Here is a 16,956-nt window from a genome sequence, read left to right as displayed (position 1 = left end):
GTGGAGGACAATTGTGAGGAGAGAGGAGAAGGAGAAGTAGAAGACGAGGCTGGACGGTGAGAGCCTGCAGTGTGGCTTTGTGTGTTCCGTTGCTCCCACTGGGCTCGGTGATGGCTGCTCATGTGCCTTCTTAAGGCGGTCGTCCCTAGGTGAGTATTGGGCTTACCGCGACTAACGCGTTGACTGCAAAGATTGCAGATGGCAACGCTATTGTCAGCAGCGGACACGTTAAAAAAAGCCCACACTGCGGAGCCATGTGCCGGTGTCCTGGGAGCGCCAGATGTGACCGTACATGGTCGATGACTCGCTCCTGATACATTTGCAGTCTGCTTTGTCCCTCCTGTGCAATGTAAGTTATTCCTGCTTCTCCTCCCTATCTGCTGGTCCATATCTCCCTCTGAACTCCCCTCCTCTTCCTCTCTTGTGGGCACCCACGTGACATCACTAGACACGTCATCATCAACGTCACCTTCCCCACCGCTATAAGTAGAGATCTCGGAGTAGGCAGCAACACCGGGGACCAACCTCCTCCTTGGGCTGATCTGGGTACTGTCGTCAGACTGCTGAGTAGCGCTTGTTGCTACCTCCTCTTCCTGATCCAATACCAAGAGTGGCTGCGCATCAGAAATGTCCTCTTGATATGGATCGGAAAATAATTCCAGTGACTCAAGCGGAAGGTATGTGGTGGTGGTGGTGGTGGTCGTGTTGTTGGTGGTAGTGTCTTTGGGGGTGCACATAGCAGAGAGTGAAGAAGAGGGTGCAGATCGAGAGGATGAGGAGGGTGCAGAAGAGTAAGGCTGAGCGAGCCACTCAACCAAGTCTGGTGCATCCTTTAAAGTAATTGAACGCACCTTCTGCAACTTCCCACTTTGGCTCAAGCCTGTTGCTCCTGCCCTACCCCTACCACCCCTGCGGAAGGGCCTGCCTCTTCCTCTGCCTGTCATTTTTTAAATGACCCTGTGACAAAACTCTTAGTCCCTATACCGATGAAGGACTGCTGCAGTATAGGGCAGCAGTCAGCAGTGGTGCACGTCAACCCTATCTATTGTGGACCGATAGCGGTCCTTACAGAACAGCAGACTGTACCGCACTCAAGCCTATGTACCGTAGCACCCTATACCAAGTTACCAGTCCTTATAAGAACTTTTGTGGACCAAGCAGGTTGTGTATTAGTGTTTAGCAGACTGTACGTCAGTCCCTATACCGCTGAAGGACTGCTGCAGTATAGGGCAGCGGTCAGCAGTGGTGCACGTCAACCCTATCTATTGTGGACCGATAGCGGTCCTTACAGAACAGCAGACTGTACCGCACTCAAGCCTATGTACCGTAGCACCCTATACCAAGTTACCAGTCCTTATAAGAACTTTTGTGGAACAAGCAGGTTGTGTGTTAGTGATTAGCAGACTGTACGTCAGTCCCTATACCGCTGAAGGACTGCTGCAGTATAGGTGAGCGGTCAGCAGTGGTGCACGTCAACCCTATCTATTGTGGACCTATAGCGGTCCTTACAGAACAGCAGACTGTACCGCACTCAAGCCTATGTACCGTAGCACCCTATACCAAGTTACCAGTCCTTATAAGAACTTTTGTGGACCAAGCAGGTTGTGTATTAGTGTTTAGCAGACTGTACGTCAGTCCCTATACCGCTGAAGGACTGCTGCAGTATAGGGCAGCGGTCAGCAGTGGTGCACGTCAACCCTATCTATTGTGGACCGATAGCGGTCCTTACAGAACAGCAGACTGTACCGCACTCAAGCCTATGTACCGTAGCACCCTATACCAAGTTACCAGTCCTTATAAGAACTTTTGTGGAACAAGCAGGTTGTGTGTTAGTGATTAGCAGACTGTACGTCAGTCCCTATACCGCTGAAGGACTGCTGCAGTATAGGGCAGCGGTCAGCAGTGGTGCACGTCAACCCTATCTATTGTGGACCGATAGCGGTCCTTACAGAACAGCAGACTGTACCGCACTCAAGCCTATGTACCGTAGCACCCTATACCAAGTTACCAGTCCTTATAAGAACTTTTGTGGAACAAGTGAGTTGTGAATGTTTAGCAGACTGCAGCAGAAGGGCAGCAGTCAAGTATAATATCCTTTCTATATTTGGAAGAAAGAATATTATACATGTACAAGCCTATTACTGTACCACTGATACCAGTCCTGAAAAGAACCTTTGTGGAACTAATAATAACAGCAAGTCTTTAAAATTACCCTCACTGCCTGACAACACTGCTTCCTTCCTGTCCCTATACAAATTGGCAAAAAAAGAGAACGATTAGTGGTTACTGGAACAGCTCTTTTGTGGACCTTGATAGTAACAGCTAATGATGATGATGATGATGATGAAAGACTAATCTGGCTGTCCCTGTAGCATACACCGTCCTTTCCCTTTCTCTAAACTAACAAAAGACACTCAGGCTGCTGCAAGAATCAGCAGCACAGCAAACCTATCAACACCTAACACCTATACCAGTCCTGAAAAGAACTTTTGTGTACCAAATAGCTAGTGGTTTATCTCTCCCTACTCCACACAGGAACCTGTCCCTATCGTAACAGAAGAAAGAATGTAAAATGGCCACCGGATCGGGTGTATTTATAGGTTAGGGGGAATGTCCAAGTGTCCATGTGCTGTCATGTCTCAATTGGCTGTCCTGTATCACATGATAAACGTGTCACCAAAGGTTAAAGTTCTTGTATACATTAAACACGTAAGTCCGCCGCGGCGAACGACGGAAAAAGGCGTTCGAACGTGCGGACCGCGAATGTCGGAAATTCGCCGCGAAACGACCGCCGGGCGAAACGTTCGTCCATCACTACTGGTGGTGTTATCCCTGGCCTCCCTGTTGCGGATAAACCCCACCTGATCTAGCGGTATCAGGCGTTGAAGAATAGGCGCCAATCTCTCCGCCAGGATCTTTGTGAACAACTTCAAGTCACAATTTAAGAGGGAGATAGGCCTGTAACTAGCACAGAGAAGGGCGTCCTTCTCCGGCTTAGGGATGACTGAAATGCTGGCCTGCAAAAGCTCAGGCGGGATAGACCGGCCCTCCAATATAGCATTAAAGGCCGATACAAAGGGTGCAGTCAACAACGGGAGAAATGTCTTATAGTAAGGGGTTGTGAACCCATCCGGGCCAGGCGCCTTCCCCTTGGGAGAGTCCCTCAGAGCGGCCGCTAGTTCCTCCGGCGATATCGGTTGCGAGAGTGTCTCCATCTCTTCCGATGTAAGAGTAGGTAAGTTCGCCGAGGTCAGATATGCGTCTATAGCTGCAGATCGGGCCTGCGTGGCGTTCGGTGACGCCTGGGGGTGTAAGTTGTAAAGAGCCTCATAGAAAGACCGGAAGCATTCCGCTATGGCCTTGGAATCATAAAGTTTGGTGCCCGTGGGGGAAGATATAGCCGGGATGAAAGACGAATTCCGTTGAGCACGTAGGGCATTCGCCAAGGACCTACTACATTTGTCCCCATACTCATAATACGTTCTACGTACCCACATAAGTCTATTTTTCGCTTGAAAGAGAGAGAATTCTCTAATTTGTTCCCGGAGGTCTTTCACTTCTGCATCCAGCGCGGACGTCGGCAGAGACTTGTGCTGCTGTTCACACGCGTGCAATCTAGAGATAAGATCAGAGAGAGCTTTAGCTCTAGCAACCTTAAGTCTGTGCCCATGCTTAATAAGAATGCCCCTAATGTAACATTTATGGGCTGCCCAGACCGTAAGAGGGTTGGGGACGGAGTCTTGATTGTTCTCAAAGAAGCTCTGTAATTCTCGGAGCACATCCGAGTGAGTGTCAGCGTCCTTCAGGAGCGACTCGTTTAGTCGCCACCACGACTGGCCCCGCGATTCTGGCTGAAGCTTCAGCGCTAAGAGAACCGGAGCATGGTCGGACAAGGCAATGTGTCCAATCTGGGCATCAGAGACCAAAGGCAGGGCGCTATGAGCCACCAAGAACAGGTCTATGCGTGAATAAGAGCCATGAACAGCAGAAAAAAAAGAGTAGTCCCTGTCCTGTGGGTGGAGAGTGCGCCAGACGTCTATCAACCGGTGAGAATGGATGAGTTCTTTTATTTGGGAGCGGGTGCGTACAGATAAGGCAGAAGTGCCCGTCGACGAGTCTCTGTGGGGGTCTAAGGTAAGATTAAAGTCACCTCCGACAATCAAGGTACCCTCCGAGAACGCAGCCAGGGCAGATAGGCACGCGTCCAGAGCAGGCAGCTGGCCGACATTCGGCATGTATAGATTGGCAAGCGTGAAGGTTTGTGAGTACAACGTACCCTTGAGGAAGATGTATCTCCCTTCACTATCGGTCTGAACGTCCAACAGCTTCCACGGCAAGTTTTTAGCTAGAAGGATACACACCCCCTTCGACTTTGATATAGAAGAGGTGCTATGATAGGCTATAGGAAAATGTTTACTGTACAGCCGCGGTATTTGGTCAGTCCTGAAGTGGGTCTCCTGTAGAAAAGCCACTTGAGGCCTCAACCGCCACAGCTCCGCAAGGCAGCTGGACCTTTTCTCTGGTATGTTTAACCCCTTAACGTTCCAGGAGACCAGTTTCAAGGCCATGTCAGCCGCTGCACCGGTCTTGGGCCCACCACCAGGGTCCGAAAGAGGGGGGGGGGTTCGAAGGTTAAGGGGATGGTAGGACAATTAGGACGATCAGGGGGAGATTGGGAGTGGGTCTGCTTGAGAAAGGGAAGGGACAGGGTTGGGGGTAAGGGTGGAACCAGGAATTTCTAAAGCTCCTACTGGAGAAAGTCTGCCGATTAAGGCAGAAAGGCCTAGCGGGGGTAGGGGTAGGGCACAGCGGAGGGAGGAACCCCCAGCGCAGAGCCCCTCTCGTAGCCCCCAGTCCCTGCAGCCCCAAAGAGGCCTACAGGTGTGAACGTCAGCAACCCTGTGGCAACGCAACAGCATTTAACAAAAACAACGGATATAAACAAAACATCAAAACAGTCTGCAATAAATCATGGAGAACAGTGGGAGAAAACAAAAAAGAAAACAAAAAAGGTTAGAGCATTTAAATACAGTAAACAGTACAGTGTATACCGATCCCCTTAGTACTCAGGTCCCCCCCCTCCCCCCAATCCCCCCCCTCCCTCAGATGGGGGAGGGAAGGGAAAAAAAAAAAAAAAAAAAAAGAGGGGGGGGGAGGGGGGGTTTGCCCCCACTCAGCCAGGTGACCCCGACCCCACAACTGTCCAGTGTATTAAACCGCTTCTGTCCAGGATTCCTAGGCGGGGGATCAGTCCATGGCATCCAGTTCAGCAGGCGGCAAGGGAAAAAGTAGGGGGGGGGGGTTGTCCCCAAAATGTTCAGTCAATACAAGTAATGATCCAGCAAAGATTGCTGACCCATTGGTGGTGACCTAGCGGATCCAAGAACTGTGAGCTGTACCAGGGTCACAGGTACGGGCGGCCGATACTAGGCCAAGTCCGTGTCGGGGCGCCAGGTCGGATGGGATCCCTATGGTCCACCCCCCCTCCCCTCCCGGGCACATCCGTGGGGAACTCTGGTAAGGGCTGGACCGGGAAGCTCTCCATTAAAGACACAAATCACCAAAAGAAAAAAGAGGTAAATTAAAGGGAAAAAAAAAAAAAAAAAAAAAAAAAGAAAAAAAGGATGTAAAAACCCCCCCAATGTTCTCCAGATAGCAAAATATGAGGGGAGGCCCTACTCACTCACGGCTCATGGTCCTGAGGTGCTTGCTCTCTCCGGCGTTGAGGACGGCGGTTTCTCCTCGATCTCTGCGGCCTGGCTCGAGGGTCGGATTCGCCTGCTGGAGTGCTTTGTGGGACAACAAACGCCAGCCAATCAGGGACAGTGATCGGTGGGAGACCCAGCGTATCCAAGAAAGATGGAACTTCAGAGGGGTGGCGTAGTGCAACGGGCCTGCCATTCTTGCGTGCTATGAGGTGGAATGGGTGACCCCACTTGTAGGGTATCCTCTGCTCATTTAACTTCTCCAGGAGGGGCCGCAGGCAACGTCGCATCTGTAGGGTCCTCCGGGAGACGTCCGGTAGTAGAGTAACCTGCGCCCCGTCAAACTCTACGCTGCCTTTGTGCCACGCCGCTTGTAGGATATCTTCTTTCACAGAATAGCTGTGGAGGCAGCACAGGACGTCACGCGGCCTGCCCTCCGTGAGGCCCCTGGGTCCCATGGTCCTGTGGACTCTGTCAATAGTAATCTGTGTATCGGCAGGGCGGTCCAAGCAAGCGTTAAAGATGGCTGTGACAGTGGCTTTGAGGTCAGAGGGACCAGTCGCTTCGGGCAAGTCTCTGATCCTAACATTGTGCCTGCGATTGCGATTTTCAAGGTCGTCCACCAGCAAATGCAACTGTGCGACTCTGTCGGTCAGGGTGTCTTGCGTGCCCTTCAAACCCGTTAAATCTGTGGTCACTGACCTTACATCATTCTCCACGGCTGCAACTCGGGTGGTCGTGGCCGCCACTTCCCGTTTAACATTAGCAATTTCAGTCCTCAGTGTCATCTCAATCCTGGCAGTCATGCAGTTAAAATCTTCTTTTGTGGGAAGATTCTGCAGCAGGGACCACACTGTGCTGTCACCTAGCAAAGTGGGTGGATAGTAGCCCTGCGCTCCCCCCTGTGCAACTGAGGTAGATGCTGGCTGATTGCACGGCTCCAGGATGGGGGAGCCTCTGTGGGGAGGACCCTGGGAATACTGCAGTCCGCGGGGGGGCCAGGGCGGCAGGCCGCTGTGCTCCACGCTGCCCAGGGAGGCCATGGACAGCGAGCGGGGGAGGCAGGGAGACAAGTCACTAGGCGGGGAGAACGGAGGTAGGTCGTGGGAGTGCTGCGTCCCCTTCTCACCTTCCCCGTGTAGCGCCGGGCTGGACGCGCCGGCGGCCGCGGGCGCCATCTTGGCTGGGTCAGGCGTGGAGGCCGGAGGCTGGAGCGGCACCAGAAATCTGTCCATATCGCCGTTCCGAGTATCTCCGCCGGTGCGGTGGATTGCCAGCGGCGTGCTGTGGTGCCGGGGATGCTGAAATGTGCGGCTAGACTAACACACGAGGCTACGGAGGGGTCACGGACCGGGAGCTCCCTGATCGAGCGTCCTCACTCCTCCATGCCGAGACCACGCCCCCCTTTTTTTTATTTTTAATAAAGGAATTTTTCAAAAGTGTGTTTGTCTTATTTAACTATTTTTTACACTTTCTTTGTGAAATGGTAGGGGTACTTTTGAATCCCCTTACTATTTCAAACAGGGGGGGGCCAGGATCTGGGGGTCCCCTTGTTAAAGGGGGCTTCCAGATTCTGATAAGCCCCCCGCCCGCAGACCTCCACAACCACCGGCCACGGTTGTGGGGATGAGGCCCTTGTCCTCACCAACATGGGGACAAGGTGCTTTGAGGGGTCACAGACCCCCAAAGCATCCTCCCAATGTTGAGGGCATGTGGCCTGGTACAGTTCAGGAGGGAGGGGGGGCCGCTCTCTTGTCCCCCCCTCTTTTCCTGCGGCCTGCCAGGTTGCGTGCTCGGATAAAGGGCCTGGTAATTGAATTTAGGGGACCCCCACGCTTTTTTTTTTTTTTTTTTTTTATCAATGACTTTCAATGAGTGTTCTCTGTATTACGGAGCCGACAATTCATAATAGCTGCGAGTGATTTTAAAGGACTCTTTTTCCTGAATAAATGGAACTTTGTGCAGGGACAGTTCTAAGCACCAGAAACATGAGCCCCTTCACAGGCATACTATAGACACCCCCCCCCCCCCTACGAAATTTAAAGGAATATTACACTTTTATTGTTTCACTTTAATCATTATTAAAATCACTGCTCCCGAAAAAATGGCCGTTTTTAAAACTTTTTTTTGCATTGATACATGTCCCCTGGGGCAGGACCCGGGTCCCCAAACACTTTTTAGGACAGTAACTTGCAGAATCTTTTCTCTCTGCCAAATCTTTTTTCTCTGTCGACTATTTTCTCTATATAATCTTGGACTAATAGAGGTAAGGTTAGGCACATTCGACCACAGGTTCTATAGACAGATTGTTATCGTCAGAGTCATGTCGAATCTCCTATTCTATATCGAACTGTTGTAACAATGAAAATGAAAATAAAGCATTTATTTATGTCGGATCTTTCGTATTTCGGATTTTGTGCTTTCGTTATCGTTTGTCAAAACGAAAACGAAAATAGCTGAAATTCGGACGAAAATGCATTCGGACGAAAACGAATGCACATGTCTAATCAGGTGTACAAACATGTCATCTGTTCATCTCCATTGGGTGTAAAGAGGGGGAGGAGGAGGACTATTCAAGACACTGTATATCTATTCTAAGTTGGAGTAGTACTGACTACTACTACATCATACTTTTCCCCACTGTTCAGGCATGAGTAATGCAGGGCTTGGGATAGAAGTAGACATGTGCAGAACAAAAAAAATTAGCTTAGTTAAGTTTAATTTCAAATTGATTTGTTATGTTACTAATTTTATTGCATTCGTAATGAAATAAATTTTGTTGCGTTTGTTCGTTTTTGACCGGATTAGAATTTTTCCAATTGAATCGGACTTAAATCGAAAATATTGAAATCAAATTCATTGTGAAGAATAGCTGTTTCTATTCTATTTAAAATTTTAATTTTGGAAGAAGGTTATATTCTATTCTATTTTATTGTATTCTATTTTTTTCTATTCTTTTATTTTATTTTCTATTCTATTAAAATAATCAGAATTGTGTATCTATTCTAATTCTCGCAATAATTCCAGATCCCGTTCTCATCACCAATATAACCAGTAACTTCAGCCGGTTGGGTGAGGAGGTCGCTGTGAGCGTCCAGTTCTCTGGAGAAGAGAGCGCTGTGACCTGGGAGGTGGACGGGGAGCCGATCCCTGAAAGATACCGGCTGATAGATGACAATAGGACGCTGATTATCCCCGGTGTACAGAGAGACGACGCCGAGAGGAGATTCCGGGTCAGGATCACAAACCCGGTCAGTGAGGAGATCCGAGAATACCGGCTGGAGATCGGAGGTGAGAGGGGCAATTACTGGGGCAATAATCTGATCTGTATAGAGAAAGCATCTTGGAATCGATTTATGAAAAAAAAAAAAATTGAATCAACATCATCAGCATTGACCCAGCCCTCATAAATTCTGACTGTATTCTGCTTAACCATTTCAGCACCGGAAGGATTGACCCCCTTTCTGACCAGAGCATTTTCTGTGTCGCTTTAACTGACAATTGCTCAGTCGTGTGACGTTGCACCCAAACAAAATTCACGTCCTTTTTTTCCCCCACAAATAGAGATTTCTTTTGGTGGTATTTGATCGCCTCTGCGGTTTTTAGTTCTTGCCCTATAAACAAAAAAAATGAAAATTTTGAAAAAAAGCAATATTTGTTTACTTTTTGCTATAATAAATATCCCCAAAAATATATATATATAAAAAAATTCTTCCTCAGTTTAGGCCGAAATGTATTCTTCTACATTTTTTTTTTGTAAAAAAAAATCGCAATAAGCGTATATTGATAAGTTTTGCGCAAAAGTTATAGCGCCTACAAAATAGGGGATAGATTTATGGCACTTTTATTATTATTATTTTTTAAATTAGTAATGGCGGAGATCTGAGATTTTTATCGTGACTGCGACATTGCGACGGACAGATCGGACACTTTTCACACTATTTTGGGACCGGTGACATTTAAACAGCGATCAGTGCTATAAAAATGCACTGATTACTGTGTAAATGTCACTAGCAGGCAAGGGGTAAAACACTAGGGGGCGATCAAGGGGTTAAATGTGTTCCCTCACAGTGTGTTCTAACTGTAGGGGGGGTGGGCTCGCTAGAACATGACTGGGAGCAGTAGATCCCTGTCATATTGCTAGGCAGAACAGGAAAATGCCTTGTTTACATAGGCATCACATCTCCCCGTTCTGCCTCTCCGTGTCACGATCGCGGGCCACTGGCGGACATCAAGTCCGCGGGCATGCTCACGCGGTGCGTGCGCACTAGCCTGCAATTTAAAGGGGACGTACAGGTACACCCATTTGCGCAGCTGTGCCATTGTGCCGACGTATATTGTTGTGCGACGGACAGCAAGCAGTTAATAGAGTGATTTCCTATTCTTGTCAGAGCCATCTAGTGGCCATAATGTGGTATTTTTCCTAAATTTGAGCTATTTGAGGAAAAATACAACATTATAGTCACTAGGTGGCACCGATGATTATGGAAAATCACGGAATTAAACAAAATACAGACAAAATTTGCAATATTTGGGTGAATCCTTGTGACAGTTGTCCAACAAATTTTAAATAGATGCTTTAGCGTGATTGTGACACCGACTGGTAACTTTGTGTCATGTTGTCTCTCTTTCTCTATTCTGCCTTCAATCAGGGATATTACAGGTCAGTGTAGAGTTTATACAGTGCCTTGCGAAAGTATTCGGCCCCCTTGAACTTTTCAACCTTTTGCCACATTTCAGGCTTCAAAAATAAAGATATAAAATTTTTATTTTTTGTGAAGAATCACCAACAAGTGGGACACAATTGTGAAGTGGAATGAAATCTATTGGATTTTTGAAACTTTTTTAACTAATAAAAAAATGAAAAGTGGGGCGTGCAAAATGATTCGGCCCCCTTGCGATAATACTTTGTGGAGCCACCTTTTGCTGCGATTACAGCTGCAAGTCGCTTGGGCTATGTCTCTATCAGTTTTGCACATCGAGAGACTGAAATTCTTGCCCATTCTTCCTTGCAAAACAGCTGGAGCTCAGTGAGGTTGGATGGAGAGCGTTTGTGAACAGCAGTTTTCAGCTCTTTCCACAGATTCTCGATTGGATTCAGGTCTGGACTTTGACTTGGCCATTCTAACACCTGGATACGTTTATTTGTGAACCATTCCTTTGTAGATTTTGCTGTATGTTTGGGATCATTGTCTTGTTGGAAGATAAATCTCCGTCCCAGTTTCAGGTCTTTTGCAGACTCCAGCAGGTTTTCATCCAGAATGGTCCTGTATTTGGCTGCATCCATCTTCCCCTCAATTTTTTTATTTATTTTTTTTTTATTTTTTTTTTTTTTTTTTTATTTATTTTTTTTATCTTCCCCTCAATTTTAACCATCTTCCCTGTCCCTGCTGAAGAAAAGCAGGCCCAAACCATGATGCTGCCACCACCATGTGTGACAGTGGGGATGGTGTGTTGAGGGTGATGAGCTGTGTTGCTTTTACGCCAAACATATCGTTTTGCATTGTGGGCAAAAAGTTTGATTTTGGTTTCATCTGACCAGAGCACCTTCTTCCACATGTTTGGTGTGTCTCCCAGGTGGCTTGTGGCAAACTTTAGACCAGACTTTTTATGGATATCTTTGAGAAATGGCTTTCTTCTTGCCACTCTTCCATAAAGGCCAGATTTGTGCAGTGTACGACTGATTGTTGTCCTATGGACAGACTCTCCCACCTCAGCTGTAGTTCTCTGCAGTTCATCCAGAGTGATCATGGGCCTCTTGGCTGCATCTCTGATCAGTCTTCTCCTTGTCTGAGCGGGAAGTTTAGAGGGACGGCCAGGTCTTGGTAGATTTGCAATGGTCTGATACTCCTTCCATTTCAAAATGATCGCTTGCACAGTGCTCCTTGGGATGTTTAAAGCTTGGGAAATCTTTTTGTATCCAAATCCGGCTTTAAGCTTCTCCACAACAGTATTACGGACCTGCCTGATGTGTTCCTTGGTCTTCATGATGCTCTCTGCGCTTTCAACAGAACCCTGAGACTATCACAGAGCAGGTGCATTTATACAGAGACTCGATTACACACAGGTGGATTCTATTTATCACCATCAGTCATTTAGGACAACATTGGATCATTCAGAGATCCTCGCTGAACTTCTGGAGTGAGTTTGCTGCACTGAAAGTAAAGGGGACAAATAATTTCGCACGCACCACTTTTCAGTTTTTTATTTGCTAAAAAGGTTTAAATTATCCAATAGATTTCGTTCCACTTCACAATTGTGTCCCACTTGTTGGTGATTCTTCACAAAAAATTTAAATGTTATATCTTTATGTTTGAAGCCTGAAATGTGGCAAAAGGTTGAAAAGTTCAAGGGGGCCGAATACTTTCGCAAGGCACTGTATATTATTCATGCAGAGACATGCTTTATATTGCATGGTCACGTACTGATACATTGTATATTTATTGTTGTGTAATCCTGAATACAGATGTCTTCTATACATTGTATTTCTTTTTTTTTTGACAGAGACTGATTCATTAAATAGAAGATCAAGAGTATCTATCCTTGCTGCTGTGATCTGTGTTGGGGTGATGACTTACCTTGTCTATCAGGTGTGTAATCTTTCCATCTCTTCTATACAATTACTGTGGTGACAGCCTATAGATGGGGCCTATTGCTGGAAACAGAAGGCTGTGTTAGATGAGGTTCCCTTGGAGCACCAAGGTTGTCTGTTTTGGGGGGGTGAATGTGATGTATATATCAGAACCCCACAAGGATGGAACATAAGTCTGGTCGGGCCAGTGACACCGGTACAGATACAGCTGTGTAGGTGACACTCCAAGACTGTGATTGGGGGAGGAGCGGGGACACCCCTGAGCAAAGTTTGAGAAATGCTTTCCCTATGGTAATGGCTATTATATGGGAAGATCGGCATTGGGATGTGAGGTCTATAGACAGATTCAGTTTGATCTATAGGACTGGCCTGTTGCGTTCTGAACACAGGAAGTCAGCTGCTTGGCATTATATCAATAAGTTCAAAGCATCCTCTTATTCAGTGATCCCCCAACCTTTTTGGCACCAAGAAACCCATTTATTGGAAGATAGTGGCTCACCGAAATGAAAATTCTTGTGCTGAAACCGAAAATTCAGGATGCATTTAGTTAATGAGGCTGGTGTTTTTGCATTGAAGTCAATGGGACACAATATTGCATTGAAGACACTAGGGGGCGTTTTTGCATTGAAGTCAATGGGACTTGATTTTACATTAACCACTTCCTGCCCGGCCTATGGCAAAATGACAGCCGGGCGGTGGTTGAGTTATCCTGACTGGGCGTCATATGATGTCCTTCAGGATAACAGCTGTCATGCACCCGTGGGGCGGGCATCGGTGTCAGTTTGACACACCGCTTCACCGATCTTGGTAAAGAGCCTGTGACGGAGGCTCTTTATCACGTGATCACCCGCGTCCAATCATGGCTGATCACGATGTCAACAGGAAAAGCCGTTGATCGGTTTTTCCTCACTCACGTCTGACAGACGCGAGTAGAGGAGAGCTGATCGGCGGCTTTCCTGACAGGGGGGTCTGCACTGATTATTTATCAGTGCAGCCCCCCTTTCAGATGCCTACACTAGACCACCAGGAGAGCCGCCAGGACCACCCAGGAAGGGGGCAACATGTGGATGGCCAGGCATGTACCCCATGGCCATCCACATGTGCAAATTATGCCCAAACTGTGCCAATCAGTGCCCACAAAAAAAATGAAAACCTGCTCTCAATCTTTTGCTGGCTGTAATTTTCTGGCTGTAATTCGTCCAGCAAAAGTCTGATGCAGCATACACACGAATTGTGTGTATGCGGCATTACTCTCCAGCCACGAGGTTGAGATGGGAAAAAAAACTTGTCAGTGAAAGCGATTCTACATCTGAGAAAAATCTGGTTTGTCCCCTGTGGGGCAGACAGGGGCATAACTATAGGGGGTGCAGCAGTTGCGACCGCAACCGGGCCCTGTGATGCAGGGGGCCCATGCAGCCCCCCTACATATGGCCGGCAGCAACATAGGCAGCTAGGGGTACCAGTGCACCATGCACACGGGTGGCTGGAGGTGGAGGGTGACTAGCAGAGCTCCATGCTCGACTATCGCACTGGCTGCTCTTTAGTTGTGCATTCCTCACATGACCTGTGTCCTCGGCCGGCTCCTCAGAGTACCCTTCTCCTGCTCCATGCATTGCCGCTCAGTCCAATGTCTGTTCTCCCCAGCCAGAGTCCCGCCCCCCCCGAGTCCCCCTTCTCACCTGGGGGCAGTAACTTCATCTGCCCTGGAGAAAAGGACCTCATCTCTTCTGGGGACGGGGACCCCATCCTGCCTAGGGACAGTCCCCCAATGGGGCACCTAAAAATAAAAAATAAATAATAAAAAAAAACTACTGATACCAGTGGTGGAACTACAGGGCTCACAAAGGTCATACCTGTGACCACGCCCTGGAGTTCCACCGCCGGACTCGGAGGGAAGGTCCCTGGCTGGGGTTCAGGGGGGCCCTTAATGGTTTCTTGCATCGGGGCCCTGAAGGTTCTAGTTACGCCACTGGGGGCAGAGCTGTGTAAATCGTAGAACTGGATGAACAAAAACAAAATTCTTTGACAGATAAGACAGCTCCTATAAATTGTCCTTGTAATGGGAAGAATAGGGATATCCTGAGTAAGACATCTGATTTGCTTTTATATTTTCAGTGCTATCGTAAAAAGGAGAACCAAGATCATCAAAGCCCTAAGATTCCTGAACATGAACCTTTAGGTGTCACGGTGAATGGTCATGGGCAACCCATCCAGAATGGATCCAAAGCCACCAGAGAGAATTGATTTCAGTCCAGCAAAGAGAATGGATCTGTGTTGGACAAGGAGAATGGATCCCACTCCGTTTAAAGTGATGTTTGTGAACATACTGCATAAAAGATTCACTCTTTATTTTACTTTATGTTGCGCTGTCAATACTCATAGATGAGGGGTGGACTATACAGTACAGAGGAACCTTTAGGCTAACTCAGGTTTGTATCTATGAGCCCCCTTTTTTAAAAAAAATGTTTAATTAACATTAGAAGCACAGTGGTCCACACTGTTAACCAATAGGAAAGAGCGTTAGAAAAATTAGTAGCAAATAGCTCGTACATCTCCGCTAGATTTAAGCTGAATGGACAGCAGCCACCCTAAGTAAGGAAAGATCAGGAAAAAGGTTAGACAGGAGATCTTGCTTTAATTAATAAAATCATGTCCCTGATCTGATCTGAGGGCTGGTAATAGAGGCATATAATATAGAACAGCCCTCAAATTTCAACTCACCTGCTTGCACTTGGCGAGTGGAAATTAGCTGAGGACGAGTGAAGAGCCGTATCCGGGGGGGGGGGGCAGGTACTGCTAGCAGGCGTGGTTGAATGGGAGACGATTCTGCGAACAGCCAAGAAACTGTGGGGAAGGGAGAAGAGAGGAAGAGAAGAGCCGGCCGGATCACACAGAGAGGGGAACTCCTTTGTCCCGCCTTCTGGACCGGCTCCTATGATAGACAGCACATTGGTCCAATGCCGGGAAATTGAAGTAGTGTGATGTCTATCATAGGAGCCGGTCCCGGAGGCGGGACTTTGTTTGACAAAGGAGTGCCCCTCTCTGTGTTATCCGGACAGTTCTGCTCTTCCTCTCCTCTGCCTTCCCCACAGTTTCCTGGCTGATTGCTCAGGGAAGAATCGGCTCCCATTAAGGCTGCACTGATGGGCACTGGTAGGCTGCGCTGATGGGCACTGGTAGGCTGCGCTGATGGGCACTGATGAAGCTGCATATAAAACAGAACATTGGAATGCGGCACTAAGAACTTTCATGCTACGGTATGAACTTACACTTCCAATTATTTATTACATCAGTATATTTAAAATGCCCAAACTAAAATTGGGAGAAGAAACCAAAAATAATACAAGGGCATAAGAAGAAACAAAAAACACTAAATTATTGGTCCTGAAAAAGGGCCCAGTAGATTGTAACAACATATATGTTCCTCTAATGCAGATTAAACAATAATTATTGGTGTAGCACTACTGTACACCGATGAGGCTGCACTGATGGGCACCGCTGAGGCTGCACTGATGGGTACTAATGAGGCTGTACTGATGGGCACTGATGAGGCTGTACTGATGGGCACTGATGAGGCTGTACTGAAGAGCACTGATGAGGCTGTACTGAATTGCTGCACTGATGAGGCTGCACGACAGGCTGCACTGATAGGCACTGATGAGGCTGCATTGATGGGCACTGATGAGACTGCACTGATGAGGCTGCACAGATATGCTGCACTGATGGGCACTGATATGCTGCAGTGATGAGGCTGCACTGATGAGGCTACACAAATATGCTGCACTGATGGGCACTAATATGCTGCAGTGATGAGCCTGCACTGATGGGCACTTATAAGCTGCATTGATGGGCACTGATGAGGCTGCACTGAAGGGCACTGATAAAGTTATTGTTGCTAATATTTATTTTTGTAACTTAATTCTGCATAAACAATTAACAGGGTAATTTCATTAGATGAGGGAGTGTTTAGAGATGGAATTAGGGGCAGGGCAGGGTAGAGGCAGGGTAGAGGGTTGAGTGGGGCAACTGGTGGCGAGTAACTCTTAAGGCCTGGCTAGTAGCTCAGGACTTTATATTTCAAGCCCTGTTATAGAAGCTGCAGATTTGCATTATGCACCCTTTTGTAGCCAGTGAATCTGGCCATAGATGGATCAGAATTCGACAGATTTAGCAGGGACTGGCTGCATTTCAATCCATTTACAGCCAGTCCCTCTCAACATAATCAATCTAAAAATGTACGTCCATCAGCGGTGATCAGTGTATTCTGACAGCGGAGGAGTCCCTGCTGGCAGAACACAATGACACAGAGTGGAGGTTTCCTCCATCTACATTGCTTGTGTGGATGGGGGAATCCATTCAAGACATCTATGGCTAGTCTAATGCTGCGTACACACGATCGGAATTCTCGTCGGAAAAAAGCCTTGGATGGTTTTATCTGACGGAATTCCGTTCAAGCTTGTGTTGCCTACACACGGTCACACCAAATTCTGACCGCCAAGAACGCGGTGACGTACAACACTATGACGAGTTGCAAAAATGAAGTTCAATGCTTCTGAGCATGCGTCAAATTGTTTCCGAGCATGCGTAGGAATTTTGTGCGTCGGAATTGCCGCAGACGATTGGAATTTCTGATATGAACTTTTTCCGTCTGAAAAATTG

At 47.5% G+C, this 16,956-nt stretch overlaps 1 protein-coding gene across 1 annotated transcript in view; it reads left to right on the top strand.

The window, feature by feature from the left end:
- The window catches only part of LOC143984209 (uncharacterized), a 30,069-nt gene extending 15,413 nt beyond the window's left edge, over window positions 1-14,656 (top strand). The window contains exons 2-4 of the mRNA XM_077484499.1: window positions 8,733-8,996; window positions 12,210-12,295; window positions 14,413-14,656. Coding sequence (XP_077340625.1) covers window positions 8,733-8,996; window positions 12,210-12,295; window positions 14,413-14,541 — 479 coding nt within the window. The 3' untranslated portion in view covers window positions 14,542-14,656. The remainder of the gene's footprint in view (window positions 1-8,732; window positions 8,997-12,209; window positions 12,296-14,412) is intronic.
- Window positions 14,657-16,956: the final 2,300 nt, after the last annotated feature.

This window comes from Lithobates pipiens, unplaced genomic scaffold, assembly GCF_037356315.1.
Source record: "Lithobates pipiens isolate NorthernLeopardFrog02 unplaced genomic scaffold, aLitPip1_a1.2 Scaffold_16, whole genome shotgun sequence".
Lineage (NCBI taxonomy): Eukaryota > Metazoa > Chordata > Amphibia > Anura > Ranidae > Lithobates > Lithobates pipiens.
Note: the sequence above shows the minus strand (reverse complement) of the source record. Positions and strands in the feature narration are given on the sequence as shown.